Source organism: Etheostoma spectabile, chromosome 5 (genome assembly GCF_008692095.1).
Source record: "Etheostoma spectabile isolate EspeVRDwgs_2016 chromosome 5, UIUC_Espe_1.0, whole genome shotgun sequence".
Taxonomy (NCBI): Eukaryota; Metazoa; Chordata; class Actinopteri; order Perciformes; family Percidae; genus Etheostoma; species Etheostoma spectabile.
In genome coordinates this window covers 25828940-25854427 of record NC_045737.1, presented here as the reverse complement: position 1 = coordinate 25854427, position 25488 = coordinate 25828940, and the positions used below count along the sequence as shown (strand labels likewise).

The following is a 25488-nucleotide window of genomic DNA, read 5'->3' as shown; positions in this document are numbered from 1 at the left end:
ACGTTATCTTAACGTTGCAACCTTTAGCGAACGTTCCCCTAACGTTATCTTAACGTTACAACCTTTAGCGATCGTTACCAGACGTTCTTTTTTACAATCCTCTAACCTTTAAAAAACTTTAAAAAACCATGATACCAATTGTACTATTACTTTAAAATCAGCAGGAATTAATGAAGAGGCAAAGTTGATGGGATTTAAAACTTTAATATACAACATAAAAAATTACAAAACATACAATAATCACAATCAGTTTTATTGGCAATATAGACACAATAGTGCAAATTCAGCGTGCAAGATGCATATTAGAATGAGAAAGTACCGTATTTTAACACTGGACCATACGGTACTGTAGCTTTAACGTCTGGGATGTTTTTCAGGTTTATTTGCGTCTATCCCATCTACATCAACAGTAAGAAGACGCTGGCTGAAGGACGAAGGATCCCTGCAGAGAAGGTTTTTACTTTCTACAGTTTTTCATGATGTTTAATCAGAACACCTTTAGTTTTTCTTGGTTCAATATTTCTATCTTCCAACAAACAGCTGGTTGTTAGCAGAAGGCGGGTAATGAGATCAGGGCTGCACGATTCTGGTTAGGGTTAGTGACTCCCACTATCCTTAAGGAGACTCATTTTTTTAAAAACAACATATTCATTGTCTTCTTCATGCAGAAGAGAGTATCTCCTGTTTTAAATGGACAGTTTATATGCAGCAAGACATGCTAAATTACAAAACTTCAACTAAATCGGATGTCTCTAATACTCAATGCTCACCTGTGGCCAGATGTCCCCCAAAACACTGAGGCTTTGACCAGGCCTTGTCTCAAGGGAGACTGCTTTCACTACATTTGATCTGTTGTTAGCAATTGTTGTTATTTTTACCACTTCCAAAAGTCAAGCAGGTGAAGAGCTGCTTTAATAATGTGACCCTTAGGGAAACATAGTATGTAGACACAGGATGAAGTCCAGACTGTCAGGTTTATGTATGTTTTGTTTACACAGTTCATGGCTTTAAAATGATGCTTTGTTTTTGCTTGACACTTAACTTTGGCATGTAGCATTAGTACAGGTTGCAAAACATGACGAAAAGTTGTTGGAAGGCAATGAGTAATGGTTATAATCAGACTCTGCAGTCGCTGGATGTTTGAGTCGGAATCAAGTTCACTTACTGTATGTATGTAGGTTTTCACATGCAAGGAACTTGCCTTGGTGTTTTGGTCCATATTAATTTATATAGTAAGAAGAAAAAAAGAAGTTTTGCCAAAGGCAAGCATCGGTTATATAAAAAAATTACAATCAAAAATATGAATACATTAAAATGAAAAGAGCTGCACAGTGTGTGAAACAAAGTAGATGAAATATTAACCAAGAAATGTGCAACTGTTCCCAGAATGGAGAGTGGTCGAGGCGTCGGGTATTTTCTGCTGAAGTTTTTCTCGTCTATTTGTGATGTTTCCGATCATTGTACTAGTTTGCGGTGTTACTTTCGTTGTAGCAGTCTGAACAGCCTTTAACAAGATTTTTGTTATTTATTTGTTCTCATTTGTTGATGCATCTTACATAGAAATTAAGTCAACTTCCCCCTCATAAGGCAATTGGTTTTACAGCAAGGCATATTACAATACATGAAGGTCTACAGACATGCAGTACTGTATAGGCGGAGGTGTCCTGAATACAGGTGGGCTAGAAGTCCAACAACCCTAGTCACTCTTGTCCGACTTTACCATTACCACCATGTACAAAGCACAGCAGCGATAATACCTAAAATATTTTCAAGGCAAATGTGTTTATTTTGATGCAACCGACATCCCGCTACTTCAAACATGGCAATTTTCAATTCATTACGCAGCCTTAGATGAAAGCAATACTTTGTAAATGTAGTGTGACATGCAGTAAATAAACCAATGAGTAGACAAACAGCTGCTGTCGTGTGTCTGCAGGCGGTGGAAAATCCGTCCTGCGCTGAGATCAGAGACGTGTTGACGGCAGCTGGGATGAATGTCTACGTGGAGGTAAGAAGAAAAACTTTATTTTTCCTGCAGGAATTCAGAAAATCCCTTCATGAAGATAAAAACAATTATATATTTATGCGTTTGTTTCCCAGAACAAAATGCACCCCAGAGAATGGAACAGGGATGTCCAGTTCAGAGGACGTGTCCGAGTTCAGGTGAAGCAGGCGGACGGCAGCCTTTGTCAGGACAAATTTGCCTCTCGTAAGTCCAACAAACCATGTTTTGACTTTGTGCGATCATAAAATGTGTTTTCTGACCATATTTGTCTAGTTGAGTTGATATACTCAGTTTTTTTCCCCAGAGCCACAAACTGTATAATCCCAAACTAAGAATGTCCTGATCCATTTTTTTAATCTCCATCCACACTTACTTTTTCATGAGCTACTTGATCTAAATACTGAATGTCCTTATTCAAAACTATAGTTCATCAGATTAAATTATTGATCTGATATAAATAAAAAAGAGTAGAGTGGAGCTTCTCCCCTCACAGATGATCGGTGGTCGAGGTAAAGACATCCAAACCTTTTGTTTCTGTCATCAAGTTACTAGTCTATCCTTGACAACGTTACACATTTCACTTATTTAGGCCAGAGCTGCCTTGGGCTTTCTTTGTGTTGGCATTTTAATCTCTGGTGGATTTCTGAGGACTATGGTTAACTGCTCCTCAGATCTGTGTAGGGTAAATCCAGACAGATAGCTAGACTACCTGTCCAATCTGTGTTTTCTGTTGCACAATTAAAACAACTTTTGAACGTACAAAACAAATTCCTTCCAAGCCTATTTTGCAGCGGCACCGCGACTTTTCCTCGGCACCGCCCAAGATGATCGTGATTGTTTTAAAGAAATGCCAATAAACCAGAGCACGTTTTCCTCCCATCCCCAAATGCTATGTGGAGTACAGTGAGGGAAACGGTATTTGATCCCCTGATTTTGTACATTTGCCCACTGACAAAGAAATGATCGGTCAATAATTTTAATGGTAGATTTATTTGAACAGTGAGAGACAGAATAATAACAAGAAAATCCAGAAAAACGCGTCTCAAAAATGTTGTAAATTGATTTGCATTTTAATGAGGGAAATAAGTATTTGACCCCTTCTCAATCAGAAAGATTTCTGACTCCCAGGTGTCTTTTATACAGGTAATGAGCTGAGATTAGAGCACATTCTTAAAGGGAGTGCTCCTAATCTCAGCTGTATAAAAGACACCTTTCCACAGAAGGAATCAATCAATCATATTCCAAACTCTCCACCATGGCCAAGACCAAAGAGCTCTCCAAGGATGTCAAGGACAAGATTGTAGACCTACACAAGTCAGGGAATGGGCTACAAGACCATTGCCAAGCATCTTGGTGAGAAGGTGATAACCGTTGGTGCGATTATTCGCAAATGGAAGAAACACAAAAGAAATGTCCATTTCTCTTGGCCTGGGGCTCCATGCAAGATCTCACCTCGTGGAGTTGGAGTGATTATAAGTACATTGAGGAATCAGCCCAGAACTACACGGGAGATCTTGTCACTGATCTCAAGGCAACTGGGACCACAGTCACCAAGAAAACAATTATGAACACACTATGCAGTGAAGGACTGAAATCCTGCAGTGCCCTCAAGGTCCCCCTGCTCAAGAAAGCACATAAACATGCCCATCTGAAGTTTGCCATTGAACATCTGAATGATTCAGAGGACAACTGAGTGAAAGAAGTGTTGTGTTCAGATGAGACCAAAATGGAGCTCTTTGGCATCAACTCAACACGCCGTGTTTGGAGGAGGAATGCTTCCTACGACCCCAAGAACACCATCCACACCGTCAAACATGGAGGTGGAAGCATTATGCTTTGGGGGTGTTTTCCTGCTAAGGGGACAGGACAACTTCACCGCATCAAAGCGATGATGGACAGGGCCATGTATCATCAAATCTTGGGTGAGAACCTCCTTTCCTCTGGGAAAATGGGTCGTGGATGGGTATTCCAGCATGACAATGACCCAAAAACACACAGCCAAGACAACAAAGAAGTAGCTCAAGAAGAAGCACATTAAGGTCCTGGAGTGGCCTAGCCAGTCTCCAGACCTTAATCCTATAGAAAATCTGAGGAGGGAGCTGAAGGTTTGAGTTGCCAAACACCAGCCTCAAAACCTTAATGACTTGGAGAAGATCTGCAAAGAGGAGTGGGACAAAATCCCTCCTGAGATGTGTGCAAACCTGGTGGCCAACTACAAGAAACGTCTGACCTCTGTGATTGCCAACAAGGGTTTTGCCACCAAGTACTAAGTCATGTTTTGCAGAGGGGTCAAATACATTTTCCCTCATTAAAATGCAAATCAATTTATAACATTTTTCACATGCGTTTTTCTGGATTTTTGTTGTTGTTCGTTCTCTCACTGTTCAAATAAATCTACCATTAAAATTATAGACTGATCATTTCTTTGTCAGTGGGCAAATGTACAAAATCAGCAGGGGATCAAATACCGTTTCCCTCACTGTAGCCACTCTCCTCCAGCGCGCTGTGGAGGAGGGTCTGGCTAAGTGAGATTTTCAAGTAACTGACCAAATTAAAGTTTATTAGTGATCAGCTGATATGACCTGCCGCCAGAGACATTTGTCATTTTAACTGGTAAAAGTGACATCAGCGGTGGCTAAACATGAGTAAAGTGGTAATGTTATTTTTTTTTCCTTAGGTAAAGATGTGATGTTTTACGTAGCAGAGATGATCCCTAAACTAAAGACTCGGACCCAGAAAAGTGGAGGAGGAGACACCAGCTCTCAGCAGGGAGAGGGAGGAAAGAAGAGCAAGAAAAAGAAGAAATAAATGCATAGATATTTTCATTTTTAAATTAATTTTACGTTTGCGTGTCAGGCAGAATAAAACCCTCAACTTTTATTGAAGTTTTGTGAGTTTGTATTTTTTTGTTTTTTTTTAAAGAGTTTGTTGTCATTGAGACCTCAGAAACTCGTTCAACTGCAGTTTCCCCTTTTAAGTCCTAATATTTTGACTCAACTGAACATTTCTGTGACCTGAGACCTTTTGAAACCTGCTCACAGGTTTGCTTCTGTTTAACACTTTATCCCTCCTTCCCCACATGTTGTAACATTTTCTTTGAAGACCAGATGAATAAAGAGTTCCTTTTCTCACATTTCATTTTATCTACTTTTTCGTCCTTTGAAAAGTAACCAAAGAAACGTGTTGTGTGGAGCATGTTAGGGAAAAAGTATAGTTTATTTTCAAATGTTATAAATATTGATTTGGCAATTTGACCTCGTCCAAATTAATGGCTGTTGCTCATTCACTTAGCATGTGGCTAGCTAAGCTGTAGTTTAGAACGAGTCCAGCTGAACCAGAACTTGAGTGAGTTTAAAAAATAAACTGGACCTGATTGTTCTGTCAAAACAAGCTTAAATTCTGCTGAACTGGATGTTAAATGAAGTTACATGAAGAAGGAACGGTTTTTATTTCTTGAAGTGTATGAATAGTCAATGACAGTTTTTGTCAGTGAATGGTTGCTGTAGTAAGTAGCATAGAACCGCTTCAGTGTCACCGTAAAGTAAAACCAGTGCCCTGTAGCCATAGACTAACCATAAATCATGTTTACGTACAGTATGGGGCTAACCCCAGACGAGACGTCATCTCTTCGGCTCTTTGTATTAGGTTACCAGGCAACGGTGTTTTTGCATGTTGGCTAACTTACCACCTAGCTAGGCCGGTGAGCTCTGTGGTTAACTAGTTAGGTGTTTTAAACTAGGTCAATTAACGAACACCAGATGGCCGGCTATCTTATAGATCCAAGCCGGGCTCCGGTGGCCTTTGGGCGGCAGGCCGTGCCACAGCTGTTCGAGGAGCTGCAGCAGCCGGAAGCGGACGGGAGGCTGCGGGCTCTGGCTTCACTCTGCGACCTGATGCACGACCCGGAGCGCCTCTACCAGACTGTTAACGGGGGTGATAATAACTCCGATTTCACTACTTTCTACTCCACTGCATTTATCTGACAGTTATAGCTACTTTTACTAATTAAGATTTTTACACACAAAAGACACAAAGAGTTTGTAAAAATCTGATGTTTTGTTAGTTTATAGTAGAATAAACCGTAGCCTACAGCTAGAACTATTAGTCAGTTTGCTACTCAATAAGACAGAAAATGAATTGGATTTTACTTAATTTTAAAGAGTGGGAAAATGTGCTGTTATTAATTTGTAAGCAAAACAGTTAGCTACTTACTTACAAATTAATATATACCTAGAGAGACTTGGGTATAGTGGGAAACTACCATGTTGCATCTGTTTTTTAGTTCAACAGATTTTGAGGTACCTTGAGTTAATAATAATACATTTTATTGAACAGCGCCTTTTTAATCACTCAAGGAGTTCATTTTTTCTCTTAGTTTTTTCAGGATTTCCATGTTTATACACAGTCATTCTGTTATTAAAAGAATTAAGTAGTATGGAACAAAACATATAATTGATTTTGGATGATATATTAAATGTAGAGATGGGAAACGAAAGGAAATTAACCCTACAATTGGAGGAAAAAAGAGTCAAATTTCAATTTGGGCCTCCTGTCGTACAGACTGCTGACATATTCTTCTTCTTCTGCAGGTTTTCTGGAGCAGTTAAAGGTTTTGTTTGAGGATGAACATTCATCAGTCAGAGCAAAAACCTGTGAGCTGCTTTACCTCATGACTGCCCACAGCATCGGCAGGTAGGTAGACAGACAGACAGACAGACTGACTATAACAGCCACTCACTGTAGTTTTTTATCAAACAAACAGGAGTAAAGAGGTCATTTGTTGGGGACTAGTTTCAACGGTGGATGAATTACCATTTGGTGCTGTAGTGAGAATTTGTGGCAGCAGGACGGTGTATGTGGGATTGATTCAAAATAAGTCAGGAAGTAAGATTTGTTTTTATAGCCCATTTAAAAGCAGCTCGCACTGACCAAAGTGCTGTACATTGCACATTAACCATAGAATAATAAAATAAAATGAAATTAATACACTTACAGATCAGTGATTTAAGCTAAGACAACATCAAGAGACAAATACTTAATTACAGACATAACAGGGTAAGACAATTAAAACACAGGGAAGGCCAATGTAAATAGGTGAGTTTTGAGCCTGCTTTTGAATATTGTAATTGAAGGGGCATTTCTGATGTCGAGTTGGTTCCAAAGCTGAGCCATGGGACATGGAAGAGGCCTTGACTTGAGGATCTGAGGGACCTGGGGGTTACATAGGGATGAATGATGCCAGCTATTTAGCTGGGGGCATGAAGATCTTTAAAAACCACCAGCAGTATTTTATATTGTATCCTAGACTGGACTGGATGCCAGTGCAAGGAGGCTAGGACAGGTGTGTTTACGCTTTTTTGTGTTCGTGAGCAGCCCACAAAGTAAAGAGAGTTACAACAGTCTAGGCGGGAGGTTATGAAGGCATGGATGACTTTTTCCAGATCATTGTATGACGGAACAGACTTGAGTTTGGAAATTATTCCTATGTGATAAAAACTTGTCTTTTTAACAGATGATATTTGTTTTTTCAGATAAAGATGGGAGTCTAAAACAACACCCGGGTTACGTGCATGGGATTTAACATAAGGGACCGAGGGGACAAAATAAACTAAAGTATGGTTTTAATAGCAATGAAGGAACTTGTCACTCAGGGTTTTTATGGCACAGAGGAAGAAGATACAGTATATCAGGCTGTGATACACACACAATACTTGTTAACAGAGAGATTCAGCAATGAGCAATTTGTCCTTGCTGTAGCCTATTTTATGATGTCAACTGCCGGTGGCAGTAAAACACAAATTACTGAGAATCAAACTGTCGTGAAGGCTTTTGTCACAGTGAAGCTTTGACTTTGGAGATAAGTGACAGACAGCAACAAGTGTAACAAAAGTATAGCTTTAAATCCACTGTTTGTCTCTGTTGTCTCCTTTTGCAGACAGGCCCTGCTCTCCTCCTCCCTCCTCCCTCCTCTCTCTCAGCTAATGGACGACAGCTCGTCCTCCTGCAGGAGAAATGTCCACCGAGTGCTGAACCGCCTCACTCTGCTGCCTGCAGGTAAACTCATCATGTCTCTATCAACACTTTGGAGTTTTTAATCAGTTATTTGTTCTGTAACAATCAGCCAAAACTGAGAATTCATTCAATTAACATGCAGCAATTTAAAACTCTCCTTATTTTACTTAAAGGGAAAAAATAAGTATTATTTCTGTTATTTCACTGAATACTTTAATGTGATATCAAACACTTTCTCCATTAAATTGTTTTCCCTCTAAAAGGAAAACTAGTAAGTGATTGTAAAAAAAACAGGTAAACTGTGTGAGCACAACTACAGTTAGTACGGCAGGTCACTGGTAAAGCAGGAGTCGACATTTATAACAGACAGTTCACCTTTGTTTTCTCCTCCAAATAAATTAGTCTGACCTGAGATTATATCACTGCAGGTGCAGAGGCTCTCCTGACTCTGGTTCCTAAACTGATGTTGAAGCTGAGAGAGGAGGAAGATGAGGAGGAGGAGGAAGAGGAGGTGCAGGTGCTACTCCTCTCCACCCTAAGCTCCTGCTCCAGGCTGGATGCTCTGCCGGCTCTGGCCTCTGACGGTGTCTCGCTGCTGGGCCACAGACTCTCCCACCGCTCCTCGAACATCCGCAGGGAGGCGGCTGCAGTTATAATGGCCCTCAGGTTAAACACCATGCAGGCTCTGTTTCAAAGAGTGGGGAAGTGTGCTGCAACGTTGTTACTGCAACTCACACCTCAACTTCTTTCAGGGCTTATACTTTCACTTGAACTCAGCGCTTGCCCATAAACTCACACTTCAAATTCATTCAACACAGCAGTTAACAGCCTCTCCTTAGCAGAAAAAAATGCATGTTAGCGCTGTAACATGTTGTTAACCAACTAATACTGATACTTTTCCAACATTGATATATATATCATTCATCATACATTTACACATACAAAATCCCATTAAAAAATGTCAGTATAAGGGCCACCTCCAACTCACCCAGTAGAGTGTTTGCCCTGTGTATGCTGAGCCCTTGGTAGTGGCTCTGGTTCATATCTGACCCTTGGTCTTCTGCTGCATATTATTCCCTCTCTCTCCCAGCTCTCCGGTCTGTAATATTATCTTTAAATCTGTCTTTGTTTTGCTGGTTCCAGTGTTTGCGAGGATGGGAAGCTGCAGGTGTGTGAGGAGTCGTTACTTCCTGTCCTGGTCGACCTGCTGCATGACGAAGACATCGAGGTTCAGGCCAACGCTGCAGGAGTCATCATGTACACTGTGATCATCACCACAGGTACAAATACACACCTTGAAGCATTTTTCCTCACTCTAGATTCTCATTTCAAGATTTTTTTTTCATTCTCCTGGATTATGTAACCATCACACAGGTTCATGTTCTGACCTTCAGTTTGAAATATTACAACTTTCTTTCAGTTTGAATTATTACAACAAATCAGGTTTTATTCTGTCTCTTAATACTACAATGCCCATGAGCCTCAGTTGCTGTTGAGAAGAAGAAGCCAAGGAATAAATCCTGTCACTGTGGTTTTATTAAGTTACTACAATGTTTAGGTTTAACTCCTTCTTAGCAGAGCACATAGCATAATGTGAAGCTCTACAATTACATTATTATTAGTGAAATGCGCCTTGGGAGTCTGCTTGACTTTGTTTTTATGTACACTAGTCTACAGTATGTCAACGGCGTTTCCTTTATGGGATAGACCTGGTGTCGTCGGAGGTTCTTCCGGATGTCCCTCGCCTTCTGCTTTCTTTTTCTTGGCATTCTAAACTGTGGTTGATTCGGGAAACGTCCTCTGAGCTAGAACCGACAATCAAATTATTTTGATTGAGTCCAAGACCCAAGGCTATTTTGCAGAGGCACCGTACCTGCGTCTGGCACTTAGTGCTGCCCAAGACAATTGTGATTTGGTTTGATTGTGGTTTAAAAAAATGCCAATTAACCAGAGCATGTTTTTCTCCTATACCGGAAGGTTGAGTGAACTAGCCAGACCTTCCTCCGCAGCGCTGTGGAGGAAGGTGAGACTATTCGTACACAAGCTTCTTGCTTTTATTAAAAGGTCAGATATTCTGTTGTTACAGTTTTGTTCAGATGACTCAACAGGAGAGTTTGTCTTCTGTCTTAACCTTAAACCTACCATGTGACTCCTCCTGACCTATCCAGGTCAGTTCAATTTTATTTTATTTATATAGCACGTTTAAAAACAACCAAAGTTGACCAAAGTGCTTAACAATCTCAAAAAACTCAAATGATAATTTACACAAACAATACTCAAAACAAAATAACCAACAGTAGAAAAAAAAAAAACAAGGTGTCAAAGTTGAACTTCAATTGAAAGCCAATGAATAGCAGTGGGTCTTGGGAATGTAAAAGAAAGCAAGGACTTGAATGTTTCAACGGTCCGAGCTGTTCTTTTAGGATTAGGTAAACTTTTCCAGAGGTTTGGAGCAGCCACTGCAAAGGCTCGGTCACCTTATTGTTTTTTAACCTGGATCTGGGCACATTGAGGAGCATCTGATTGGAAGACCTCAGTGCTTTGACGGGTGTGAGGACATGAAAAAGCTTGGATAAATAAGAAGGCAAGAACACATTTCAAATCTTAAAAACAAAGAAAAATAATTTAAAAATCAATCCTAAAACAGCCAGTGGAGCGTGGCCAAAACTGGTGTAATGTGGTCCCGGTTAAAAGTTGAGCAGCTGCGTTCTGGACTAACTGTAACCAATGAAGGAATGACCGATCCAATCTAACATATAAAGAGTTACAGTAGTCTAATCAAGATGTCATAAATGCATGGATGACTCTTTCAAAGTCTTTGCGTAGCAGGCAGGGCTTGACCTTAGTAAAAAGTCTCAGCTGGAAAAAATTGGTTTTAATAACTAATCTGTTTGTCAAACTTAAAAGCAACAGAGGTAACAGAGTTTGATTGCAGGTAAGCAGCAGTGTCTGGATCTGGACATCATCCCCGTCCTCCTCAAACTGGTGTCCAAGAACAAAGATGAGGAGGAGGAGGAGAAGGAAAGGAAGAGCAGGAAGAGCAGGAAGGCCCTGGTCATGTACTCCCTGCGCGCTCTGACTGCACTGGCTGAAGCTCCGGACGGGCGCCGCCTCCTGCTGGAGCAGCTTCCCCTGCTGCTGAGGAGGAGTGAGGCTGCGGAGGAGGACCAAGACATCCGGCGGGACGCTCAGACCGCCGTCAGGGTCATCACCTGGACTCCCTGAGATCCTGATGACCTCTAACCTCCAGAACAAACCTGCGGATTACATAATAAATAAATGTAACAATTCTATCTATTATTTTTCATTAATTTACACTACCATTGAAAAGTTAGTAATCTAATCCCACAAAGCTTGATTGTGTCCAGTCGGGTATCTGAGAGGACTACTTCATATGTTTTAATGGTTGTAGGAAGCCCCTTTTACAAATAGATGTTATTTTGTTTTGTACATGGAGAACAAAATGTTGTTCCATAGCTTAACCAGACTGATAATTGACAGGGCAGAAAAAGACAAAGATCCTTCTGAACAACCGTTGAATAAGAATAAGAGAAATCCACAGTCATTGGTAAAATTAACCCGAAAATCAAAATGTGTTCAGATTTGAATGCTCTGTTAGAAGAGTTATTATTAAAGGAAATCAGAAAAACATCAACACAACTGCTAATTTATAATAAGAACCTTTCTCAAAATTTTGACTTAGGCCTATGCAAATCTCGAGAATGTTTTTCATTATTTTGAGGTACTAAACGTTTTTTATTATAAGGTCTAGGATCTTTTTTTAATCCCATTGGCAGAAATGGGCTTCCACAGCTTTTTTTTTTTATATGTATACATTTGTTACAGGCTCTCTCTGAACATCATCCAACCATCCATCTTCATCCGCTTATCCGGTATCGGGTCGGTATCATAAAAACTCCAATACAGTGAAATCTGAGTGTCTAAAATCACTGAGGACCTCTGGAGGCCAGTGACACCAGCAGGGCCACATATATAGCATCACCTGCAGCAGTGTGTTTGTCCTGAATAGAGTTTCCTTTCTGACCTGCTGCTCTGAATGCAGCCATCAGCCTTGAGTCAAATTAAGGCCATGAGCTCGGGAACATGAATGGAGCTCCTTTATCCGCACCTAACCCTGAGCTCTGATTACTGTTGAAGCTCCGGGCGCTGACATCAAGAGGAGAGGGACACTGACAACAACATCTTGGGAAATGTTGTTTCAAATATTTGTGCTAATACGCGATACCTGAGTCACGGCACCAAAGTGATTTACTTTGAGGAATATAAACTGTTTTTTTCCACAAAACTGTTTTTTGCATTCAGCAACAAAAGTTAGTGTTGAATGTTAAATGTTGCAAGCAGCTGAAGAAGAACTTTGTCTCAATAAAAGGATTTAAATCAGGAACTATCTGATCAAAGAAGTCAACATCATGAACCTGACATGCCTACTTGTTTAAAAGCAATAACTAACATTTTATGGTTACTTTTTTAAATCACCCATTCGTTTTTAGATTTAATTTTTACACACATCAACCTACAGAAATTTAGCAATGGGTCCCCCCTGACACCCTGGGTTCCCCACCTCCTGTTAACAAAATACTTCTGATAACTGAAGAGAAACACTAAAAGTTGACATAGAACGGCATAGAAGTGTTACAGCCTGACACTTCAAGTTTAAACTCTTAAAGTATTCACATGAATATACTGAAAAATCAAAAAAAAAATACATGAGAGCAGCACTTTAGTGCATTACAGAAGATTCATGTTTAAACCCCCCCACCCCCTCCCCACTGTTGCAAATGGACTGGTCCAGAAAGGGGGGGTGACACACTGCTGCTATCACACACATACGCGCGCACACTCTCACGAGCGCATTCAGATTAAATTTGTGAGCGAACGCAGTGAGGAACAGTTGATGACGGAGCTGCATGCTGGATGTTTCTGACAAACACCGGTAACAACTAACCGGTAAGCTCCACCTCTTGCTTCACTGCTCTCGGTTTAATTAACATGTTTCTGCGTGTGTGACCGCAAATATCACCTATGATAATTAAAACTGCAGTCCTCATGTAGAAAATTGTGGAAAATATGCTATTAGCCTGTAGCCTAAATACATATCAGCCTGTTTTCATTTTTTTTTAATAATATAAGCCTACGCATTTTATAAAATAGCTGAAAAATGTTATAGAGATGTAGCCTATGTAGCCCATGTTTGATATTCTGATGTCCAACAAAACTGCGAAGTGAAGTTTGTATTAAAATAGTCTCTGATGTAGGCTACGCACAATATAATAGAGATATTGTTGGAATATTACTGTAGGATTTGAATGCTGATGGTTTAAGCGGGACTTTGGCCAGACTCCCTCCCAGGCTGTTGTCGAGCTTGTCCAGGGGAGCCGGCGCTGTAAAACGCCGGGCTGCAGTGCGCCGCAGCGGGGCAGACATGCTCCGACGTCCCCCCTCCCTCCTGCTGGCGTCTCACTCTTTACATGTCACCTTAAAAAATATGAAACCAAACAGTGTTTGATTATCAGATTATAGAGACTTGATAGACAGATATAGTTCAAACACTGTCTGAAGTTATGTAAGAGGCTGCTGGTGAGCACACCGGCGGAGGAGAGAGAAGGTATGAAGGATGGAGGGATGGACGGGTGGAGGGGGGATTAAGAAGGAGAGGATGGTTTTATGTAACAGCCCCTCGCTTCATCCAACATCAGAACATCTGCCATAAAAGTCCCATTATGTTTTTCAGAATGGTGGCCTAATGGTTAGCGCTGTGGCCTCGCGGCAAGAAGCTTCTGGGTTCGGATCCCGATCGTTCTGGGCCCTTCTGTGGGGCATTTGAATGTTTTCCCCATGTCTGCTCCGGTTCCCCCCCCCTCCCCCTTTAAGAAACATGTTCTAGGTTCTAGTCGGGTTGGTCCCAGAACGCTGTAAATGGCTGCTGGGATGGGTTAAATGCAGGGAATGAGTTTTGCTATGGGTGTATGTGACGATAAAGTAGCTACCTTCAAATGTTCTGGTAATTTAATGATAACATCAATATCTAATTTTGTAAATGGCTGCAGTAAATGACTTATCATCTATATCTCTATCTTTCTCAGTCTGTAGCCTACATGCTGTACTTTTTACTGCACATTTAGGCTAGCTGTTTGATAAGTTAGGCTATGTGATATGATGCAGTGCTACTACTAACCTACCCAACAAAAAGTATTCAACATTTTCTCCAAATTGATGAACTACAGCATTAAAAAGCTCTTACATCAATTAGTGATAAAAACAGAATCAAATGTTTTTAATTTTATAGTAGACCTACTATAACATGTTGAAAGGAGCCACCAGTAGCCTACTTTATGCCTACTTAAATACTTTTTGCTGATAATACTTCCAGACTTTTTTTTAGCCTCCTTTTACTTGTATAAGGAATATTTATATTTTACTGAAATAAAGGATCTAAGTACTTCCACCTCTGCTATAGCTGTCTGTCTTTCTGTCTAATTCCTATAATTTGTAAATTTACAGATGACAGATTTATAAACTTAGCCTCTGGTGATTCATGATGACTTTACAGTGTTGACATTATGTTACTTGATTGTATATTTAGAATAGTGTGTAGGCTATATTTATACCTAGGTTGGCTGAGGCTTTTTACAGTATAAAATCCCATCAAATTATTTTAATATTATTTTATTTTAAAGTGAATGTTAAGTTTTTAGTGATATCAGAAGCAACCAATGTTGATCTGGTTTCTCAACAACGTTTGGATCAATTGGGATAAAATGTGGTCCAATATTTATGTAAGGTTTAAAATGTGGATAATAGAGATGGTTGTTTTTTGAAGAGGGATGCAAGAGAAGCGTCGTCATGGAAACACTGAACAACAGAGCCTCTGCTGAAGGACATTATGTGAATTGTTCAGTTTTAAAAATAGAACTTTTGGTATCTTTAAGCAGAGAAGCTTTAACTCTCTAGTCCTGAATATTTAATTAAGGGTCAGAGGTCAAAGGACCCAGCACAGATACACAAACATAATGTGAACTGTAAAACTGCAACAGACAGACAGAAAGACAACTCTCTGTCCTATTGAACCTGCTGTGGCTGTGCACAATGAGTTCCCAGTCCAGTGGGAGCTAGAAAGAATCTGCTGCTGCCTCTGTGTCTGTGTGTGTGTGTGTGTGTGTGTGTGTGAGTGTGAGAGAGAGACAGACTGTGCTGCCCTTAAATCTCTTCACGCCTTTACATTTGTATGTTATAATAATAATTTTATTAATAATAATAAAATACATTTTATTTGTTGGCAGTTTTCCAGACAAATGAATAAGACCTTATTAAAAGCAATGGTAAAATCAAGGTGACTAGTTACAAACATTTACAAGTCAATAAAATCAAGGTGGACATGGTAAAAGTTATGTCGGGTATGCTAATCGAAACAGATGTGTTTTAAGTTGTGATTTGAATCGATGAAGAAAGTCCAGTTGATGGATGTGAGGTGGGATAGAGTTCCAGAGACGTGGAGCAGAGCAGTTTAATGGTCTGGCACCCATGTTGGGTCCCATGATGCTGAGTGGGAAAGTTGTGGCAGTTAAATCTGCAGCTGAGAAGAACCAAGTGTTTTGGGAAGAGTTTGAGGAAGAAACAGGTCTGAGGGGTATGGGGAGGGGCTTGCAGGTTGTAGAGGGCTTTGAAGGTTAGCAGTAGAATTTAATAATTTATCCGGTGGGGCAGAGGAAGCCAGTAGAGCAGAGTGAGGAGGGGTATGATGTGGTCCGTTGATCTGGTGCTGGTGATGAACCGGGCTGCAGAGTTCTGGTCGGAAGCAATGGGGAAGTTTATTGTGGTGCTCGTACATACTTTCACTGAAGGAACCTTTTTACTGCAGAACCTTTTTTTGTAACAGAGTCATAACAAGAACAGTAACAGGAAGAATACGTTCTCCACCTCTGTTTATATAGTGTCTTTTTTCAGCTGGTCATAATTTTAAGAATCAGCCTGCTGTGGTTGATGGTTGCTGTTTAGTCTTTCTGTTGGACTTGTGGTTAACATCTGGACCCTCCTTGATTGGTCCGTTAACTAAACAAGTGTGGATGCTTCAGTTATGAGGTATGTTGTTGCTGAAAGCAGAGACCACTTTTCCCCAAATTGTTTTTGGATGCAGTGATGAAACGTCAGTGAGTCGTTAAACTCAAGTCTCTGCGAGCTTTTCTGTAAACTTAAATCAAGGTTTTAGAAGAGTCACAGTTTATGTTTAGTTCTCATCGGTGGTGTCCTGTACTCGTACGGCTCCTGAATGCCTCAGTGCTGCGTGGGCACTCTCCTCTATTTCTGGACCCATGAGTCATCTTCACTCATGTTACACAATAGAAACTTTGCTCCATTGGCACTCTACTGCAGCAGAAATAGAAAGCACGAGTAGAGCTCAGTCAGGTTGCTGGTTTGAATCCCTCACTGCAGTTTGGGTCTCATGAAGCATCAGTGAGTTCAAATACTGTAGTTACTACAATTCTAGTTACTTGTACTTAACCTATTTTGACATTTTACTTTTAATTTTTTGACTTTTACTTTGCAGATTAAGATTTAAAAAACCCGTAATGATCCTATAAAACACAATGCTTCTTGGATGTTAATGCAGCACTTATAATAGCATAACATACAAAAATGTAACACTGACACAGTCCATTATTACTTGTACTTGTATATTTTAAGTTCATTTTAATTATAATACTTACTGTAAGTGCTTCTAGTTAAAAATATAAAATGTAACTTTTCCACATTTACACAACTCGACCAGTTATGTATATTTTGTTGAGTTGTGTTCCTACATTGTCCCAAATGTTTCCAACAATATTCAAACCCAGAGAAATCTCTCATTTTACTCAGGGTAACGGTTCATTGCATTTGATCGCCTGTCAATAGCGTCATATAACCTTTGACCCAACTAGTTGCTCTAACTTGTTGCAAAACACGGGAAACACCAGATGATACGTTTGAGAGTAATTGTAAATCATACAATGTCACAGAATTACACTCAGTAACCGTAACACAGCATTTTTTCTGCCACACGGCATCATCTTTTCATTAATTGCATGCCACTTTGCAACACAGTAATACAGTATAGACCTAATTTATTGATATGATATTTCAACATCGATCCAGCTGAGGGTTACCACGATGTGCTACAATACCAATTGGCACGTGCTAATGCTTGGGGGCTACAATGTACCGTAATGTTAAAAGGTTACAACAACGTTAAACAAGATCATAAAGTTATTTTTAGTATGATTGTTTGGACTACAGATAACAGCGCTAGGCTAACCCACGATTTATTTTGCCTTATAACATTAGCTACAGTAGCTGTATGGGTAGGCAACTTCTCTAATTCTACGTTAACAGGTTAACATTACGTTAGCCAACATTACTATTTCAGTTGGACTTTTACTTTTGACTTATTGCGGCTATTACTTAAGTATACAATCCGAATACTTCCTCCTCCGCTGCCTGTGACTCTGGAGAACCAGTAACATAAAGTTCAACTGGCCACATGAACAGATCAGAAGTATTTAATCAAAGGACAGTCTGTAGCAGGACACCAGGTGTTATCAGAGAAGTTGCATGGCTCATCTTCTCTGAGAATTGGTGTAAGTAGAATCCAGAGTGTTCCTGCAGCAGACGGAGGCATCAGCTCTTATCTCTGAGAGCAGCAGGGGGCCGAGTGGGGCTACGTGGGGGGGGGGGGTTGATGCTGGAGGACCATAGACACCCCCCACGGCACAGGCCCAGCCAGCAGCAGTTGGTGTGTGGTGTGTGTGTGTGTTTGAGTGGAGGGGGGCGGTGTTACACTGTACTGTGTTGTTGTGGCTGTAGGCGTTCTGTTTGCCGTCATCTCTGTCAGTTGATACTCAACTGCAGGAATTTTAAGTTGTCAGTGTGTTTGCTGATATGACAGAACAAAACCTTCCTCGCTCCTGCTCTCATGCAGATACTTTTAAAGATGCAGCTCTGCTTTGTCATCTCACCTTGGTGAGCTGCTGTCATACACATCTTAATATAACAGTATGACCTGTCAGCTGTATAATCAGCAGCAGATCACACAATTCAGGTGTGTTCCTAAAACTCACAGCCAGACTGTGTGATTGGTTATAATGAAACTCAAGAAGGAAGTGATGAGATAATGGAAGAAATGCTGGAGTATAGCGAGAAAAAAAGAAAGATATTAAGAAAGGAAATAATAATAAGGAGACAGGAAAGGACTTATAAAGTCTGTTTTTAACCAGTAATTTGACAGTGGGTCTCAGTGAAGTTGAGAAACTTTCATCAAATCACTGTTTCATACTGGAGCTGTCATCATGACAACAGAAAGATATGATAACAGCTGGACTGTGTGGATGGGTGATAATGAAACAACAGGTGGGAGGAGGAGGATGAAACGAAAAAGGAAAGAAAATAAGGGAGCATGTAAGTAATTAAGGAAGGAAGTAAGGAACGAACGAACGAACGAACACATGAAGGAAGGAAGGAGGGAACTAGGATCGAGGGAAGGAAGAAGGGAACTAAGAAATGAAGAAACAAAGTAAGGAAGGAAGGAACTGGAAAGAAAATGATGAGATAGGGAATGAAAGAAGGATCAAGGAGTAGGCAGGGAAGGAAAGATAGAGGTATGAAATGAATGAGGAATTGTGGCGTTAGGAAGCCCTGGTGAGGGAAGAAAGAAAGAGATATGGAAGAAAAGGATGAAGGATGTTTGTTAAAGGAAAAAACGAAGGAGGAAGGGCAAATAAACAAGGGAGAATGGAAAGAAAACAGTTTGAGAAGGAAAGTATGGAAGGAAGAAAAACATCAGGAATGGAAATCAAATGAGATTTAGAGAAAGAATGAGGGCAGATAATAGGATGTAGGCAAGGAAAGAAGGAGATAAGTAAATTAATTAAGGAGTTTGATAGGAAAGAAAGAGGTAGGATAAAGATTAGGGAATATATGGAAGGAAGGCGGATATTGGGGAGGAAAGGAGAATATAGCTTGGAGAGGTAAAAGGTATAGAGTCAAGAAACAACAGTGATTAAAGAAGGACGGAAAGGAGAAGCTTAGAAAGCAACAAAAGCAAATGAGTAGGGAAGGAAAGGAGGAAATAAGGGAGTAGGTTAGTAAGGAAAGACAAGTCCTGACTCTAGTTGAACTCCTGTCAATCAGAACTTTAGCACAAACATCTTCATTACGCTGTGATGTCATCTGCGTTGGCCAATGAAAGAAGTCGTTGACTTAATGACGACAGGCTGGGTGTGGTCACACCACTGTGAGGCGAGATTAAAGCCTGCCAACATGCACGCACATGCACACACACACACACACACACGCACGCACGCACGCACGCACGCACACACAGAGTGCTGAAAGTGTTGCTTCTTGTGATTTTCTGTATCTGAGAACGAAACTTAGCAGCTCAAGTTGACAGTGGGTCATGGTTGCTGTCTGTTTCTGATCAGTACCTTACTGATCAGTGTGATTGATTTATTCCTTGGAGCCTCCTTGGCTGAGAGTGTCAGTTCCTGAAGCTTCATTATTTGGAGGAAGTAGCTCATGAAAAATGAGTGAAAAGTACATAAGGGTCCGAATGTTGTCTGAATGTTTAACATGCCACTTTATTACATAGCATGCAATCACTCATAGTACTTTAATACCTTAGGGCTGGAAAGTTACTAAGTACATTTACTCAAGTACTGCATGTACAAGTACTGTGCAAGTACTGTACAATTTTGAGGTAAGCTACTTGTACTTTACTAGAGTATTTCCATAGTTTGCTACTACTACTACTGCTGAGACTTTAACTACATGCAGCTGATAATAATTGTGTTCTTTTGCTTTACTGTAACTACAGGACTTGTACTTGAAATGGAGTATTTTTACATTCTGTAATGTATTGGTATTTTTAATAAGTAAACACTGCACAGTATACTGTTCAGCTCCATCCTTTCTCTTTCCTTATCTGTTTTATCATCTTAGTCTAATGCACTAAACACTAAATGTGAAAATGTTGCAGATGAGAATACTTGCAGACCACTAAACGTTCATCAACCTACAGAATAATTAGAAGAATCAGTCAGAGCTGTATGTGAAGCTGTGACTCAGCAGTTTTCAGTATCTGACCCACTTACAGCTTCAGGCATCAACATGTTTTACATTTTACTACATCACGACTCGACAAGAGCTCTTTGATAAGCACACCGTGATGAGACAAAGTGTGAAACCAGCAGGACAAATAATCAGAGGAGTTTCTGCAGCTTTGAACCTCAAGATGGAAATAGGAGAGAACATTTTACGTTTGTATCTGCAGATAAACCCTACCATATATAATTAACCATATTTGGTGCATTATATATGGTAGCCCGTCTTTAACGTTACAACCTTTTATATGCTATGTGTGTGTGTGTGTGTGTGTGTGTGTGTGTGTGTGTGTGTGTGTGTGTGTGTGTGTGTGTGTGTGTGTGTGTGTGTGTGTGTGTGTGTGCGTGTGCGTGTGCACGTGTGCGTGTGCTTGTGTGCGTGTGTGGCAGTTAAAAATCTTAATGTCTACACATTCCCAGGACCTCAGTGAGTGTTTTTTGTGTAGAAATATGTGCATTGACCGGTACTAACGACCTCCTCTGTGATAACATGATAATTTATATGCTTAACACAAAGAGAGAAGAAGGTAGACGCCCAGAGAAAAAGTCAAGCAGTCAATTAGGCTAATATCCCTCTGCTTGTCAGTAGTGGAATGTAAGTAATAAGTACATTTGTTTAATTACTTAAGTAAAGTTTGGAGGTATTTTACTTTACCTCAGCATTCATCTACTCCACTACATCTCAGAGGTAAATTTTGTACTTCCTGCTCCATTACATCTGTGTGATAGCTTTAGTTATTTTTCAATTTTTCATCCCCTTTCTGTCCAGTGGAAACCATGTATCTCCAGATGTGTTGATGTGTGTTTGTGATGTCACAAAGCTAAAAACATGTGGTTCTCACAGGACAGCGACGCTACCAACTTAGGTTGAACTACCTAACAATATATAAAAGAGTTAAAATTAGCTCAACTTTAAACATCTACGGCAGTAAAATGCAACATACACATTAGCAGTCATATTAACCCAGAAACATCAGATATAATAGGAAACACTGACCAGGGAACATTTTACAGCACAATTAGTACTTTAACTATATTTCGCTGATAACATAGGGTTTTGAATGCAGGACTTTTACTTGTAGTAGATTTCTAGATTTTTTTTTAACAGTAGCCTGTTAGTACTTTTACTGCAGTAAAGAATTTGAATACTTTTTTCACCTTTCTGTTGTTATATATTAGTCATATATATATATATATGAATAAGTGCTGTAGAAATGGAAATGATACTGAATTGTACAGGTAGTTCTACTGTCAGTCACTTGGCTCTTATTTGTTCTTGCTGGTTATGGATATCATTTGAATTCTTGCATTTATTTGAAAATTGACAGTATTGACATTCATCAACCAACTGATATTTTGCTATTACTGCTGGATGTGCAGGCACAACTGAGTATTGAACCTCAGTATTTTGTGGTATTTGTGGAACTTGTTGACTTAATCTTTGAACAGATATTTCCTGATTTCAGTCATAGTTTTGGCAATTTTATCTTTTTGGTGAACATTTTCTAGGCTGTTGTATAAAAAATTGGTAATGTTCCTGATAAACTGATAACGTAAAATGTTTTGGGTTATTTTTGTCTCCATTTTGTTTCTTCCACAGAAAACTGTTTATGTAATCAGTCAAGAGTGTGAACTCACACTTTGCTAACACTCTCTTCCTTCCTACACACCACCAGCAGCTGACAGCACCTTCACTCTGAACTTAAATGTGAATTCTGAGAATTGCCAGAATAAACACTAACTGCTGTAGACAAGGTGGATTCACCCAAAAAGTGTGTGTGTGTGTGTGTGTGTGTGTGTGTGTGTGTGTGTGTGTGTGTGTGTGTGTGTGTGTGTGTGTGTGTGTGTGTGTGTGTGTGTGTGTGTGTGTGTGTGTGTGTGTGTGTGTGTGTGTGTGTTGTTTTAGAAACAATGTGATGGGCCTTTGCAATTGGTTTTGGGGCGGTCTGATAGTGGGAGGTCTATTTTAGTGCAGCATCTCTCTCTTTGTCTCTCCCACATTTCTGCCACCTGATTGGACACTGGGTGTGGTAACCTAGCAACGTTCAGATATCTTCCAGACTCACAGATCTGCTGAGAGCCTGAACAAACTCTGTTCAGCAGATACTGTATATATATAAAGACATCTATCATATACGTGAGTGATAAATACATGAAGGTGATGGAGGAGGTAGAGGCATGGAATATTGTCTCAGAAAGCCTCAGAGATTAATATATATTATGATTACACTTATGTAATGAGCATGTACCAAAGGCAAAATAGAAGTTTGTGTGGAGTCCTAATTTTAAACAAACTCCTGCCAGCAGATCCACAAACAGTATTCACTGTGGACAAGTTCACTGTCATTGTTGATCAAGGTTTAAAATATTCTGCAGCTAAGATGTTGATATTTTATTCAAACATGATGCAGTTTAGGTAGTCGGCTGAGTCGGGTTCATCGGACCTGAGTGTCGGCACATTCAGCTGCAGCCCTGTGTCTTAAAAATGACATTACCATTCAACTAAATAACATTCTCTATTACGTTTCAAGGGAAACAGGTTTTGTCCTGGATGCATTTGTAATCAAAAGTCAGACTTAAAAAGGCTTTCCTTAAAAACTAATCGAGAAATCAGTTTAGTTGTATGGGAGCGTAATCTTTTAGGAGACAGGATGTGATAAATGAAAGTTTTTGGTCCATAAATGGCTGCCAGATGTGGCTCGTTTCAATTTAATTACGGCTGTGGCTCAGTGGTAGAGCGGAAGGTTGGTGGTTCAATCCCCACCCCTGCAGTCATTGTCGAAGTGTCCTTGGGCAAGACACTGAACCCCGCTGCGCATCGGAGTGTGAATGTGTGTGAGTGTTTATCTGATGAGCAGGTGGCACCTTGTACGGCAGCCCCGGCCACAGTGTGTGAATGTGTGTGAATGGTGAATGTTTCCTGTAGATGTAAAAGCACTTTGAGCAGTTGTTAAGACTGGAAAAGCGCTATATAAATACAGCACATTTACATTTACAATGGGTAATTTGGACTGAGAATTACTTCTAACAACCAGACTATATTCATTGTGAGTCTGATAATCTGTGTTTCAAAGTGTTTCATTCACTCAGCCTGACATAGTGTTCAATTTAGTATCAGATTAATTTGGCAGAAATGAGGACACACACGAGGAATTTTGCTTTGGATTGTATTGCTCACAATGTCCTTACTCATACAAAACAACAACAACAACAAAACAAACAATATATACACACTATAAACAGAAACACTATAGACAGGTTGAGAAAATAGTGCAATGAAGAGTGCAAAGTATGCAGGAGTAAATTATAATTATGATAGTTATTATTATTTTAATTATGGAGCATAGTGCAAAGGGTGCTGGAATAAATATTATTATGTTATATAAGTATTATATTACAATATTTAGCTGTGTTCTTGTTAAAGCTGTGTTAGTGATTGCATAACTAACCATTTAACAACACACATGTCTATTTTTATTTGCCTTTTGCTTTTTACAATTTTATTGAATGTCCTAGGTTTCACCTTGAAGTATATGCACTGTATAGTGTGTCGAAAAGTTCCCACAATATGACACAAACTGTAAAGTGCATGGCCTTTTATAGATGTGCAGTTTACAGTCATGGTTGCTCAAAGTCATAAGTTTCCAAAATCTTAGTATTGAAATAATAGTCAATTACCCCTCGTTCATCCTTAAGATATAGGCCCCATTAGACCTCCTCCCAGACTCTCAAATACTGAATAATAGTAGTTGTCAGTTTCTTATGTAAAAAGTGTAAGCTTCACTTGCTTACATCACTTCCTGTTAATGTAATGGTGTGCAGATGATGAACGTCATTGTTCACCTGTGAGAAACAATGAATAATCTGACAGCAGCATTCAGAAAACAGGACGAGTGAATCTGGTCAGCGGACTCATTTAGTCAAACATGGATGTCAGAGTGAACATCTTTCAGTTTCGTGTTTTCATTCGTTTGACGGATTTCATTTTTCAGAACAAACTCCTGCCAGCATTGTCGCTTAGCAACAGCGTCGACTTCCCGGAAATAAAAATGTGAATCTAAAAATAGTCACAGAGCAAACAAGAGAAGGACGACTAAGCCTCCGTTCAGAAGTCCATTCAGATATCTGCTGATTCTAACAGAGTTTTAATCCAGTCTGCAACTTCATCTGGACTGAAGCTCACCTGTCTGCTGTAGAAATTGTACACATTATTCTGAAAGATGAGGCGGTTTCCTGTCCTCTGTGTGTCTGTTATGTTACACAGTCTGTCTTCTTTCTGCAGACTGGTGAGCTGAAGAATCTGAGCTGCAGCAAAATCAACTGTAAAGATGTAAGTCAACCTTTCTGAGATTTAAAGCATGATTTGAATTTTGTTGTACCGATCAAACTATCGTTAGATGATTTGATGCATACAAAGAGACATTGCTTTGTTTTCAAAGAGAATTTAAGTTCAGTTTTGTGTTTATTTTATTGTTTACACCGGATAGTTTCATACAATTTGTTGGAGCAATATAGAGTAATTGAGTCAACTCACCCACACAAATGCAGTAGGAGGATATTTAGAAGAGTTGTTTTACCCATTACAACCTTAACAAAACTCTGACCAAAAACCAAGTCTTAATTCCCATACCTAATGGTTAATCTTCGTGGGCCCTACATTGTAAATATTAACCCTTTAAAGTAATAACCTGGAAAATTCTCTACAGTATGCATCGTTGAAATTGGCATGGTGATTGAGCCTGTGGCCTATGGTCTGTGGTGACATTCCCGGGAAAAATCACAAGTGGCGCACAGTTAGTGGCACCATCAATCAGCAGTGGTTGGCAACAGACTCGCTCTTCGACTCACTTGTGTGTGAAGCGGCGTGCTTTTTTTCACCGTTCCCTACTAGTGTTACAAGTAAATGAAACAAAGAAAGAGAGATGTGCCACCAAAAATAACAAAACAGGCATCTTTGAGACTTTAAATCCCGGACTAAAAGTATGTTTTTGCACTAACTTTCAAGTTGTATTTAGATCCAAACATGGCTGTATTGCACATTTTATTTTTAAAGATAATCAGCCCTGTTTTGAAATGAAAAAATAATTGATAAATAACACAGGTGAAAATCACCTTTATGAGCCCTTATGGATCAAGCTGAACACCTAGATTATAAATAGTTTATGCAAAACATGACAAACAGTTTTGTCTCTTTGTGGAGACCAAATGAGTCTTGGACTTGCTTCTGACAGTAGCGTCCTCTCTGTCTCATCTGACTGAAGAGCTGATACCTGATTCCTCCAGTTTATTGATCAGACTATTGGTCACCAGGAGCCA

At 39.8% G+C, this 25488-nt stretch overlaps 3 protein-coding genes across 9 annotated transcripts in view; all 3 read left to right on the top strand.

The window, feature by feature from the left end:
- Positions 1–5138, top strand: part of srp19 (signal recognition particle 19) — a 7228-nt gene extending 2090 nt beyond the window's left edge. The window contains exons 2-5 of the mRNA XM_032516744.1: positions 378–453; positions 1937–2008; positions 2101–2209; positions 4683–5138. Of these exons, the coding sequence (XP_032372635.1) occupies positions 378–453; positions 1937–2008; positions 2101–2209; positions 4683–4813 (388 nt within the window). The 3' untranslated portion in view covers positions 4814–5138. The remainder of the gene's footprint in view (positions 1–377; positions 454–1936; positions 2009–2100; positions 2210–4682) is intronic.
- Positions 5139–5650: 512 nt separating this feature from the next.
- rsph14 (radial spoke head 14 homolog) lies at positions 5651–11310 on the top strand (the record flags this gene model as incomplete). The annotated part of the gene is given in 6 exon segments (XM_032516700.1): positions 5651–5938; positions 6595–6697; positions 7941–8059; positions 8446–8683; positions 9161–9297; positions 10953–11310. Coding segments are annotated over 6 exon segments (1062 nt in total). The 3' UTR covers positions 11243–11310.
- Positions 11311–12862: 1552 nt separating this feature from the next.
- dmtn (dematin actin binding protein) overlaps positions 12863–25488 on the top strand; it is a 30508-nt gene continuing 17882 nt past the window's right edge. For 3 of the 7 annotated variants that reach the window (XM_032516674.1, XM_032516677.1, XM_032516672.1), the window contains exons 1-2: positions 12863–12985; positions 24455–24502. The gene's annotated coding sequence lies outside the window, so the exon portion shown is untranslated. The remainder of the gene's footprint in view (positions 12986–24454; positions 24503–25488) is intronic. The other 4 variants (XM_032516679.1, XM_032516676.1, XM_032516678.1 and 1 more) reach the window with 2 other exon arrangements.